Here is a 13,356-nt window from a genome sequence, read left to right on the forward strand (position 1 = left end):
GTTTTGTTCTCCCTGCTTTTCATTTGCATGTGTTCCGATATCAAGTCCTATATTTCACCTCTGTGAACCACCTTTACCCTGTATTTCGTATCCTTAAAGTTCTCTTCAGTTCCTGCAAGTTGCGGAAGCCAGTCTGAAGTGGAATACCTCTGTTTTACCTTAACCTTCTCTCTTGGTTTTCCACTGCTCTTTTCTCTCCACAAATAACACATGGCTTTTCCACTGCATGGCCTTCCTTGTCTTCTGTCTTTTACTCTAAATTGCCCTTGAGAAAGATGCTGTGCAAAATAACTAACGTGTCTGTGATTCAGTGACTTTTCCAAGTACTAAAGGTGATAGTTTAAGGAATTGGTAGGGGAATTTGAAAAGTCTTACTCTTCTTAGTAGAAATTGTACATCTAGATTGTCCTAGGTAGTTTTGCAAATCTCAAATAGTGGTACTTTAATTAAAAAATGCAGGTGTTACCTGCACTTTTATATTTACACTTGTAATTTTTTTTTTGTTTAGCACAGAAAATCACATCTTCATTTCATCCAGCTATCATCTGAGTGACATCTTTTTTGACCTATTGAAGTTTGCAGCAGAATATCTCGTGATGGGAGGAAGATTAGTTTACTGGCTCCCAATATACAGGCCTGAGTATGTATTCTTGATTTCTGGTATGTAGTATGTCAAAATGAATTTTACATTCTAACCATGATTTCTTCTGGGGTGTAATACGGCTAGAACTTACATAGTACTAGCACTGAAGAGTCATCCTCAGACTTCAGTGTTAAAACTTCATATGGAGGAAAGCAGATTTTGAAATAAGGGTTTCAAATGGAGATAACTCCTGCCTATTTCCGACAAGAAAAGCCTTCATGTATCCTTGTAAACACATGTCCAGTGGGTTGAGGTTTAAGCTTTGAAAATTAGACTTTCAAAGTGCAGGTATGTTTCTAAGATAGTAGCAGAAAGGTACTTATTAATATGTTTCTATTAGAGTAGTTGATAGAGGTTCAAGACCAGGTTCTGTAAGAGAACATTCTTGGCACTTTGGGGCTTGGTACCACTAACTTAACTTTCTTTTGAGGAATCAAAAGTCAGTGACTAAGAAATGGCGTATGAGAGGCAGGAAGTGCAGGAAAGTAACCCAGTTAAAGAGGAGAGAGGCCAGGTGGTGGTGTCTGCTCAGGAGCACAGCCTGGGATTAAGACTGTGATGCTCTGGGAGGATGAGGAAATGTAAATGTGCTCAAACAAGTGGCAAGTGTTGGGATGGAGAGTGTCTGAAGAAGTCAGAGGAGGTCTTAAGAGGAGAGACATCTATTCAGATACCTTGGTTCTGCAACTCTTATCTAAGGGGTCTTTTTGCTTTTTGAAAACTGTTTTATATTAAAGTGGGGAGCTGATGTTTAGTAGCTGTTTCTAAATAACTCCCAGATGTAGATGGGCTCTGAAGAAAGCTTCAACATTGTCATGTGTTTCTATGTACAGTCAGACTACACTGTTATATAACTGGCTGTTGACCCAGGTTTCACCATGGAAATGGCTTGTGACAATCCTACATATAATATCACATGCTATTTTGAAAATTGGGGAATTGCAAAGCAGAAAACTGTTACATCAGATCTCTGCATCATCTTCAATAACAGAAGAATGCACTTCTGTAGCTTGCGTGTCTTTTTCTTTTTCTGATTGATAGAATTAATATTTTAGACTTTTTTTCTTGTAAAACTGTTCACAGACAAAAAATGCCATTGACTGTAATATAATTCGTTGTTCAAAATGCCTGTCTGTATGTGTTTAACTCTTCATAGACCTTGTGTGCTTGTGATTTCCATGCCAGTAAACTCTCTTTGGAATTACTGAGTTCATTTTGTTTGTTAATATACCAGAATGTTTTTTTATCTATTCATTGTCCATGGGTAAGGGTGTGTTTCCTCAGTACAGCAATACACAGTGTTCAGTTTAGATGACTATGAACTACACATTCTGGTTCTACTTTAGTTGGTGTTCTGGGGAAATAAGCTCTCAAACTCTAGTTTGGTTGTCTCTTAAAGAGTAAATTTGTACATTGTGCTATGAATTGACTTTATGCAGTGAAGGTTGAAATGCTGAAGTCACTATGTAAGCACAGAACATTAATATAATCACTATTTTCAGCTGCAGTGAGGAACATGGGAACAAATATGCATATGCTTATTACAAAAACTAAGCCTGAATAGCTGGTCTATGTTGCAGTATATAGGAAGGATGTCTGATCTCATATTTATCTTATTAGCTAGGTCAGTACTTCTCTCCCCCTGTTCTCACACACAGCTCTTAAATCCAATATTCCACTTTCAGCATCTGGAGAAGTAGAAAGAGGATATATAATCCAGAGAAAGCTGTGTCTGCGGAAATTAAGCTGCTTATAAGATGGGAGGTATTTAAAACATTGTGACTTGATACAGGCAGGATTTAATTGCTAGCCAGTGTTGCTACCATCTGATGTTAAGAGATAATTGGTATCTTTTCCTTTAGAAATTTTTTTTCTTCAGCTAACAAAGACATTACATTGTGATACATTTGTAACATCAACTTCTGAACTCCAGGAACGTCACTGTCTATTGGAAGCTGTTTCAGTATGGTTTGGAATTCAAACATAATCTCCCTTCAGGGAGTAGGAGTTAAGTCTCCTATTGCTGCACCTTTATATATGTTGTCTGTGGGATACTTTTTTAAAACCGTAGCTCCTGACTGGATAAGTTATTACTTGTGATTGCCTGAGATATTTTCCACTTGAAAAGATACAGTCACACATACATTAAAAACATGTAAATACATGTAGAAAGTGGAGGTGGGGACCCTACTTCCTGTTTACAGTGAGATTTTCCTTTATTCTACATGTTCTATGTGAGAAGATGATTGGAATACATAGTGGAAAAACTTTGAGCACAAATACCTGGGTATCTGGTAACTTAGACACTAAAAGGTGTAGCAACTTCCTAGGTAAGCCATTTTGTAAAGAATCTTTATGAATTTTGTGTTTTCAGTGCAAGTGATCCTATGCATGAGCTTACAACTCTCTGAATGTTTATTTCTTCCAGATATACAGAAGAGATCATTCCCCGGCACCCATGCCTGAAACTTATTAGTAACTGTGAGCAGATGCTTTCCAGCCACACATCAAGGCGCCTAATAACCATGGAAAAGGTGAAAGAATTCAAGGTAAGCTTGAACTCTGATTATATTATGTAAAATGGTAGCTATTACATTCGTGAAAGGTTTGTCTGCTATTGAACATTTGATCTGCATTTCTATTGTTCTTGAGATTTTTATGATGAGGGTTAGAGCTTTTGTAAAGTTGCCACACATTTCTTTAAAATAAATTGTGTAGTGATTGAAGAGAGTGTTCTGGTTTTAGTCGTCTTTTTCTCCTCAGCTTTTGGTAAACTTTTCATTTTGGGCAAGCTGCGTAACAGTGTGAAAGGATCTTTGAAGTTATGCTTGCTTGCAGAAATTGCATATGCTTTTCTTGGAAAACTGGACAGTGTGAATCAAATCCACAAAGATGCTTACATGCCTAAATTCCCACTCATTCCAAAGTATAATTAGGTGTCCAAATAAACACTAAATGCTTTTATGGATCTGGCAGTATAGGTGCACCATATTCAATTCTGTCGCTTCATTTTTACAGTGGTACTTTTGATCTTTAAGTCAGTAGAGGGCCAAGAGGAATGTAGCTTTTGGAAAAAATACTGTACCTGTGACGTAAGTACAACGAAGCAAAGCAGGGTTTTTTGCCTCCCACTCCCCCTTTTTTGTAACACTAAGTGCCTCTCCTGAGGCACTGAGACATGAGTATTGCCTTCAAGTCTCCTTCCCATTCTTTCTGCCTTGTCCTCTCACCCGTTTATATTAAGAGATACAAAACCAAGGCGAAGCAAGTTCTTAATGAAAATGAATACAAAAGGTGAGCAGGTGTTTTTCCTTGTCAGATGGAAGTGCTATTTTAAATGACAGGAGACAGTCAGACTGCTGTGTCTGCATGGTTCTTGCACTAATAACAGAGCAGGACTTCAGTACTACACTCATAATGTGAATGATGGCTAAACTTCTCAAGTAACACCTGAAGTTTTGTAAAATACGATGTGTGGAATTTGGAGCCAGAGTCGCCAGCTTTGTCAGTAGCAAACCAAGAAGGTAAATTATGAAACATTTTGATGTGCATGTCTCAGGGTGTTCATGGGGGTTTTCTGTGGGATTGTTTGTATGCCAGCATGTGTGTGATTACCAGTGTTATAGGATAAGACGTTCTAATTTAAAAAATACATTAATCCTTCTATAAATAGGCTTTCATCATTTGTTACTTTTGTTTTGTGCATTGCCTGTTCTTCAGTACATGCTTTGACAGGTTCATATCTGGAAATGGTTAGATTTGACCACCTGATGCTAGTGGTCAGGCTTACTGCTTAGATAAAACGGTGCAGGTGCTTTTGCTCAGGACACCAGCAGTCTTTTAGAAAACTTACAGTTTCCAAAAGCCCATATACTGTTTCTGGTGATGCAATACTTGTGCAGATAACAAGATACGTGTTGATTCCTTAGCTAGTGCCTGTTTGTTTTAGTCATGTTGTTTGGCATCTTACTATCTTCATACCTCCCCTCCCCAGTGTCCCTTACCTGACAAGTTTCATACTCTCTTCACTCCTGAGGACATGTTTTTTGAGATATTAAGATAGGAAAAAGCTTTTGAGGTAGTTAGTTCTGATTCACGAGATAGCTCCAACTAGTGAATTTTATCATACTTCCGCAGGCTTTTCCCCCCTCCCCCCCATATGAAAGGATGGATCTTTATTCATATGCAGGTATTATGTTTCCAGGCAGTTCCTGTTTGCTTTATTGAACAGGTTCATAACAGGAACTCAGGTATCCCTTGTAGTTCAGCTTAGTGTAGTATTCGCAAGTGACTGGAAGGTTTTACAAACTATATAGGGTCATTATGCCATCCTTCAGTATCCCCAGTCTTTTCCACCCATAATGAATTATGAATTTCACAGTAAATTCCACTCCATTATTAACGCTCTAAACTCCTAACTGAAGAGGAATTTCATCAGGTGCTCAACATGAAATTGATGGTACAATTTTATTGTGCTTAGAATGTATAGGAGAGCAAACTGAAAATAAGTCTAGTTGAAGTGTTATCTGTCAAAATCAATCATAAGCATGAAGATCATATATGTTGGATTAGAAACATCACAAAAGGTGGTGTATAACTTACGTCTTTTAAGTGTCCAGTCTGCTGTATTTAAGTTTACAATGAAATTGTGCCAACTGAAAAAGATTTCTTACTGAACACAATGTTGAAATGAATAGATTTTTCCAGCATGTGCACAATGTAAGCAGAAGAGTTGATGTGGGTTTTTTGTTTTGCGTTTTGTCTTTTTTCTTTTTTTCTTTTTTTTAAGAAAGCATTTAAGGCTTACTTTGGACTAGTATGATGATCATTAGTAAGCCACACATCTTAAAATATTGTGATGATAATAGTAATAAAGATGAATGAATGAAGGCAGATGTTGTAGAGGGTGCTTAACAGTAACTAGCTAGCCACTTCTAGTTTTCTAAAACTCAAAAGGTAGAAGAACTAGAGAAGTGAAGAGCAGAATCACATAATAGGGGAGGAACAAAAAGGATATGATATGAGGTGAGGGCTTACTAGCCTGATGTATTACTTTTTTTTCTGTGGATTTTAGTTTCCCTTCTTCTGGTTTTAAATGGTTATGGATCTCCCCAATATCTATAAGCCTGAGAGAGAACTCGCTAAGGTAAGTGATATTAGAGCAGGTAGGTCTATGTTAGTCTAGCCTCATTCAACTGTAGAGAGAGTTTTTGAAGCAGTAAAAATGGAAGTTCAGCTCTCCAAGGACTGTGGGCATCCATATTTAAGAACTGAAATGCAGTGGTAGTGGAAGAATATGAATAGCTGTTAGCTCAGCAGATTTTTTATTGTAAGGTCTGCGAACTGTTATGCTTTAGGACTCCAGTCTTTTATTTAGGTCAGAGACAGTTTGAACCAATTCTTCTGGACTGAACCAAGTGAAAATGCACTTTTCATTGTGGCAGATTATTTTTCAAGAGCCTTTAAAAATCTACTTATATAAGACTGAAAAGTCTTAATCTGTTCTATCTATATCTGATTTTTTTTTTAATTTAAATGTCAAACTGGTAAGTGGTTAGTCACTAAGAAAATTGGAATATAACAACTTACAGTGTTACTACCAAGTAACCCAAAAGGATTCCTGGGAATCTGTATTTGGTGGTCAGTGCCCTATTTTCAGAAGGGGTGGACTTACTAACAATCTTTAACGCTAGGATTGTTTGGTGTTCTCTTTTTTTATAATGATGCATCTCGCTTTTTGTTTTCTGAGGCTTGTTGGTTTCCCCATAATGTTTTTTTGTGGGGGGGGGTTTTTTTGTTTTGTTTTGTTTTGTTTTTTTGGACCATTGCAGAATTGCTAGCTCTTCGATAGTTGTTTCACTCCTCTGCTGGCAGTCTTACAGAGGTGTATCATATCTATTTGGCTGGTAAATGCTACCTAACTCTGAAGTTTCTAATAGAGATTTCTTAAAAATGTTGGAGGAGAGGTCTCTAATTGACAAGGATTGAGAAAGACACCTAGAAAAATTATATGGCAAGAAAACTTGACTGAAGGGCAAATTCTGAACAAATAACTACCCAGGAAAGGGCTCTGGCACATTGGGCTTAAAAATCCACAAAGCTGAATGGGTTTAAAATTTCCACATCACACAGTCACACTAAGAATCTCTATCGGTGTTGAGTTTTTCCTACTGAAATTAGCCATGTCTGTTCCTGGATGTGATCCTTCTGTCCTTGATTTGGAAACTACATGATGTTGTTTATAGCTGTAGAGTGTTAGTACAAATGGTTTCTGTAGCTACTGTCCAGCACCAGATGTAGAGTAGTAGGGAGTTGTGATAAGGCAAGATTTTTAAACAAAAGCTGAATGTGGGTAATTACCCTAAGGCTGAACTGAGGCCTGTAGATTCATAAAAACCTTTTGAACTACACTTAATATCTGCAAAGGTTTAAATAAAAACAAAATTCACTTTTGTTTTCTGTAAGCTCCCTCCTCTTTCTTCCACTTCTGTTATTATTTATTGGAAACGTGTGACACCTTTTTTAGTGTTGTCTTTAGAAAAAACATTAAGTTGAAAACTCAAATTAGCTGAAAGCAGTTTGGTAGCTTTCACTTTTGAGAAGAGATTTGATGGTTTTGGATTGTCACAGGAGTCATTGTAAAACATTTGGGAGTATAAGTTTTATGTGAAGACTGTTGTTTGTGGTTAGACTGCTGTTTTGAGAACTCAAAGTATTCAAAGTAAAAACCAAGGATGATTAAAAAATGAATGACCAGTGGGTAAAGAACATCTTCAGTTCTGACCTTTACAAATAAAGAAATCTTTGTTTTCCAGTAGTGCTGGTAGAGTGCAGAAACACCTGATTTACTGCGAAGTAAGCTGATTATTGCTGATCAATCTTTACACATGGCTGAAGGAAGTGCCTTCTTGGGAAGTTTCACTATTTTATGCAGAATAACCAGTTACAAACTTTGTCCTGAAAACTGACATTGTACAGTTGTTCCAAAGGAAATGAAGTGACAAAGGCTTCCTTATGCTTTCTACTCATCCTTACATAAAGCTGTACAGCACAAGCAATACTCTCTCTTCATCGTCCAGTGAGTCATGTTAAGAGGAAGAAAGGGACTATCTCCCTTCAAGCACTGCAATTCAGCTCTGTTCCTTGAGTTTAATCTTAAAAAAATGAATAAACAAACAAGAACTAGGGAAAGGAAAAGCTTGTATGTTGAGTGCATCGGACAGTTAATGGGCTTAAGGGAGAACTGACACTGGTATGCTCTTTAATTGAAATCATCTCTGTGGCTTGGTCCAACTTATTCATTATTGTGTCCTGCCCACCCTCTTACTGCAAAACATTCTTGCCAGTTCTTTAGAATGCATATTCTACCAGTTTATGCTCCTCAAAATAGAATTTAACTGAGAATATTTGATGGGCTTCCTTATTAACATGAACTGTTGCCTGATGCCCAAGAAAATTCTAATCCAATTAGTCAGAACAGTTTCATGAATAAGAACTTTTGACACATTCTTGTCTCTATAGAGTTAAATGCTGCCTGTCACTAGTGTTCAGATTGTACACATTCAGCTCCCTGTGTAGGTACAAAATAACTAGAATGGATAACCGAAATTAGAATTTGTTCAGAATTTATTAGACTCTGAAATCCAAGAATTACTTTTATTTTCAGTTCTTGTATTCCCCGTAAAACTATTTCAATTACTACATGTCAGCATTGAGTGGCATTTCCAAATAGTTCAGAATTTCTTCTTTTCCATTTTTAAGAAGCATTCCCCAATCTATGCCTTTTCTTTAAAACCATTACCTTCTTTATTGGGCAGTCATGCCAGTATAGGGGAGAGATAGGAAATGGAAGCTCTTAAGGCTGGAATTATGATGTGGGCCAGGAGCTCTCCGTGTAAGCTCTCAAAAGAAGTCACTGCCTGAATGCAAATGTCATCTGGTCCAGCAAGCACAGCTTTGGGTAACGTATGGACTTATAAAGCGGATTCTGCAGTTGTGTGATGCACCAAGCCTCTTTCCATTTGACAAATACAGATGCTCCTCTTATAGCCGTGTTTTAACTTAAAGTTTATTCTCTTACATATCACATCTTCTCTCTGCCCTAACCAGTTTGGAGGTGGGGTGGGGGGTAGTTCCTTTCTTCCTTCCTCCCTTCATCCTGAATCAGCGTTTTGTTAAGGAATCAAAATGAATGGTATACAGATGTGTGACCTTTCAGAGGTTATACGCTTTAATTTTTATGTTAAAATACTGTTAATTCATATATCATTATTCTTCAGGGTCAAATATCCCATCCGTTTCTCAAAACATGTAAACTACATAGGATTATCATTAAAACAATTCCCACTCAATCTACCAAATAAGATATCTAAATATTTATGTTAAGGTTTGTTGCGGCCTGAAAGGAGTCATTTAGGATGACTTCCCTCCCCTTGGGACCAGCGACCAAGTTCGTGATGCCCTTGGACTGAATTAAGGTGAAACGACACCAGCTGACCAGTTTTATGATTTATTAACACAAAAAATAACTCATGTGGTCAAATAGGATAATTCAATGGCGGTTACTGCAACTAGCTACACAAGTCCTGTGCCACACGTTTTGAACAGATCTTACCAACATTCAACAAAAGAGAGAGGAGAAAGAGAGAGAGGAAAAGATATCATCACCCGTGGATCCAGTGGTGTCCCGTTGGTCCTCATCCTTTGGGAGTCTCGGCAGTGGGGGGGGGGCTGCCGTCTGGTGGTGGGTTGGTCCTCTTCACCCTGGGTGTAAGTTTTGGCGATGCATGTGCAGTAATTACAACTCGAGCAGGGTCCGACCCTAGGTTCCCGCTGAAAAGCTTGGAGCCAAAATCAAGGCAAATTAAATAAATAAATTGTAATGACACGCGTGCAGTGGTTACAGCTTGAGTTGGGTGCCTCCGAAGAGGGACCCCGAACAAAGAGATCCCTGGGCAATTACACCTTTTTCAAATTAAGTTTCCCCCCCTCCACGTGGTAGTTCAGACCAATAGTAATTTCTGGGTCTGAGGTCTCCTGCTCCTTATTGGGTCTCATCGTTGTTCCTAGGCAGGCTGCTTTTTTTCTCCCTCATCTTTACTGTTGCAGTTTCTGCAGACAGGTGTGTTTTCATTCCTCGGGTCCCGCCATCATCTCTCAAGGTCCTGACAAAGAGGTAGTAACTCCAGCAATTAGCACTGTTTCAGCAGTGCACAGGAATGCAAACTGCTGGTAACTCCTTTGTCATTCCCGCCTGCACCAGCTCTGGGGCCCTTTCTCACTGAACTAGGGAGTGCGGCCTAAGGCTTCAGCAAATTTAGCCACTCATGCTAAGCAAGTTTTATAGAAGTTGTGCTAAAAACGGCAATAATTTACAGTCCAGGTCCCAAAGTCTCTGCCCGATTGTGGTCTCGTTCAGTGCAGGCTCGGTGTGTCCTGGGTGGTCGCAGGGAGACCATTTTGGGGGTCACAGCAGCTTAGTCCTGTTTCCGCCAGGGACAGATGGCTTGTTCGGGGTTATGGTTTGCTTGCACCTTATGTACCAAGAAATGTTTAAGGCAGAAGTTCACTCATCTGTCTGCCACAAGGTTGAAGAAGGATTATTGACCTGCAAATTCAGGGGAAGGACAAGTGCTCTTTTCCTCAGAGTCATTCTGTATAATGGAGAACTAGTGGGTACAGGTTGGCTGAGAGGAGAATGTCTTTTGTGTCTTAAGTCCTCCTTGTTTTCTGTTTCCCAGTAGTAATTTTTCCCATGGTTGTTTTAAAAGCCTGTTGATTATGAGCCTGAAAAGGGTATTAGAGATAGCTGGTTTCACAGGTGATCGAAAAACAGTAGATAATACTATGTTTGTAATAGGTTTAATGAGGTCATTTTCTTTTACTGCTTTCCAATTTCTCAGTATTTAAATGGAACTGATTTCCTCATGGTGATGTGCATGTTTTACACATTAGGTTTCCGCATGGAACCAAACATTTAGCTAGTTAATTTAAGCCAGCGGCACACCACTGGTATCCTATAGGATAGCAGATGAAAACTATTTCCATAGGAATATCTCACTGTGCCCAGAAGAGGGCACTTGTACATGCACACAAATATCTTGCTGTGTTACCAGTTTTTGTTTCACTCCTTCAGTATGTGCCTTAAGGTATGCTCCAAAACAGGATCTGGTGTTGATCTGGCTAGGTGAAAGCTTAGAAAGGCTACAAAATAGCTGAAGGGAGAGATGTTCACTAGAGTTCAGTTCACACTTGTATTTACTAGTTTGGTAATGTATGAAAATACAGACTTTATTTACCTCCAGGTTATTGCTACTTGTGCTAAAGCATTCTACAGCAACCTAATTTTCAAGTATGAATGAATAACCCTGAATTGTAAACTTAAGTAATGAACCAATCTGTTATGTTGCTGAATTTTTTAAAGTAAAAACTTGCAGTAAGCCATGAGTATGTATCGAGAAGAAACACTTTTCAGAGAAGAGTTCTAGTTCTATTTTATGTTTCTATCTTTTTCTTTGCCCAGTTTGATTTTTCTTGAGAGACTGTTTATATCAGTTCTGTCTTGTTAGTGAGTGCGATAAACTGACATCAACCGTAAGTGCTAAGCTGTTTTTAACGTCACCATCGGTTTTCTTTAGCACTGAAATTTAAGTTTGATGTATCATTTATGTTAGAATATTGATAACAATAGTTGACAAGTATCTCAATATTTAATTGTATAAAACCATTGTATGTGACAAACTAAATCCTTCAAGTTTTCTAAACTGTATTCTTGACTGATGTCAAATAGGTGTTATGTGTAAGGATTTACAATGTCAGTTTTAACTTTGAGGTAGGTAAAAGCTAAACAAGGAAAATATCCTCTGTAGTGCTTCGGTATTTGTAGGAACTCATGTTAGTCATTCATTTTTCTCTCCTGTTTGTATCTGCTTTCCACAAACCTCTGAGTGATTGGATTTTACAGGTGGTATTTTTTCCAGAAACTAATCTGTAGATTTTTCCATTACAGAAGTTTGTGTGGCATAGTACCTATGCTCCCATTCATTCATGGAAGGGTTGAATTGTGTTAATGGTAGCTGAGATGTTTCCAGTGATTCAGCATATTTCAAGTTTCAAATGTCTGATATTGACAACTTGCACAGAGTAGAATAATGGAAATTTGAATACTTAAAAAAAAAAAAAAAAAAAAAAAAAAACTTGTCTGCTTGCAGATTGTATTTGTCGATGTTACAGGCCATATTATCTATTGCATATGAGTTCTCATTTATGTTTAGTATTAGAGTTTGCAGTAGGATGTCTGTGTTCTTCTTAATCCTAATGAAAACCTTATCATTGTATTTTTGGAATTCTTTAATTAATCTTAATTCTTTAATCATTTTGGAATTCTTTAATTTTTGCAATTCAGTGGCAAATACTTAATTTTACTTGCAGTTGCTTGAAAAAGTTTTGAGGACAAACAATGGCAATACACACCGAACTTACTACCATAAATTCTAACACTTGCCTTTTGATACCATGCAGGATCACGATCAGAATTCTTACTCGTTGGATGGTCGGTATATGCCGTACAGGGGACACAATTCTTTTCGTGAGAAGTATTTCAGTGGTGTGACAAAGAGGATTGCCAAGGAAGAAAAAGACAACCAGAAGTAAAATATAATATAAACAGATTAAAAAATGAGGAAAGAATGAAGATCGTGTTTCTTTGTAAGGACATCTGGATGTGAACATTCATCTGGATGCTTCAGAAAATAAATACTGCTTTTGATTTTAAAACAAGATGAAACCCACAACACAGGTTGAGAGCAGTTTTTTTTTAATTAGCTTTGTTTATAGCAGATTTTATTGTACAAGTTTTTGAGCCTTATTTAATTTATATTTGTACTTTCAAGTACTAATGATGATTGACTAAAACCATTATTATTGTTCTTTCACCGTTAACATTTACAAAAAGTAGTAGTATTATTTGGCTTCTTAAGCTGTGAACATCTGGCTGTTTTAGAAACACATGGTGGTGATCAAGGATTGCTTATTAAGAAGATCATTTTCATTTGTTTTGTTTTTTTGTAAATGGTATACAATAAAAACAGCTAAGCTTGTTGTGAGGCTATTTTTTTTAATTGTTGCATGCAATAACTGCTCATATGAATTCCAATTGCTCTGTCTGAAGCCAGCAGTGCTTAAAACAAACAGAAAACATAAAGAAACAAATGCATACACAAAAAAGCCTCTGTGACCTGACAAACTCTGGAGAGCCTATTAAACCCTATGAAGCCTGTCCACATCTGAAGCTCATCTGTACCTTGGATTTGTTCTTGCATTCCTAAACCTTGACTCTTGGTCAAGCCAACTGTCTGCAATTTTTGGTTCAGAAACTGATAGTTAGAGCAGTAACAACAACAGCATAAAATCAGTAATAGTTCCCTAATGGTATTAAGCCTAATCAAATCTTTGAAATTGAAGCTGTATTTGTTAAAGGGAAAACTTTGCTGAATCCACACCATGTCCATCATGAAAATACCTTATTTGAAAACCACTAAGCCCATTAATTCAGGATGTTAATGGCTTTTCTCATTTTGGTGGTCAAATATAGTCAAATATACTTCAGCAGGGCACTGGTGAAATTTCCTCCAGCCAGATAAACCCTTTCTTCCTAATTTGCTGAAGGTTATTGACTGTGGTCGTATTACAGTCTTTGCAGTGATATCTAGGCA

At 37.6% G+C, this 13,356-nt stretch overlaps 1 protein-coding gene across 5 annotated transcripts in view; it reads left to right on the plus strand.

The window, feature by feature from the left end:
• TRMT11 (tRNA methyltransferase 11 homolog) overlaps nucleotides 1-12,742 on the plus strand; it is a 33,267-nt gene extending 20,525 nt beyond the window's left edge. For 2 of the 5 annotated variants that reach the window (XM_026105074.2, XM_064508947.1), the window contains exons 11-13: nucleotides 509-640; nucleotides 3,072-3,192; nucleotides 12,164-12,742. In XM_026105074.2, the coding sequence (XP_025960859.1) occupies nucleotides 509-640; nucleotides 3,072-3,192; nucleotides 12,164-12,295 (385 nt within the window). In that variant the 3' untranslated portion in view covers nucleotides 12,296-12,742. Of the gene's footprint in view, nucleotides 1-508; nucleotides 661-3,071; nucleotides 3,193-5,717; nucleotides 5,790-12,163 lie in introns of those variants that run through there. The other 3 variants (XR_010388361.1, XR_010388362.1, XR_010388363.1) reach the window with 3 other exon arrangements.
• Nucleotides 12,743-13,356: the final 614 nt, after the last annotated feature.

This window comes from Dromaius novaehollandiae, chromosome 3 (assembly GCF_036370855.1).
Source record: "Dromaius novaehollandiae isolate bDroNov1 chromosome 3, bDroNov1.hap1, whole genome shotgun sequence".
Taxonomy (NCBI): domain Eukaryota; kingdom Metazoa; phylum Chordata; class Aves; order Casuariiformes; family Dromaiidae; genus Dromaius; species Dromaius novaehollandiae.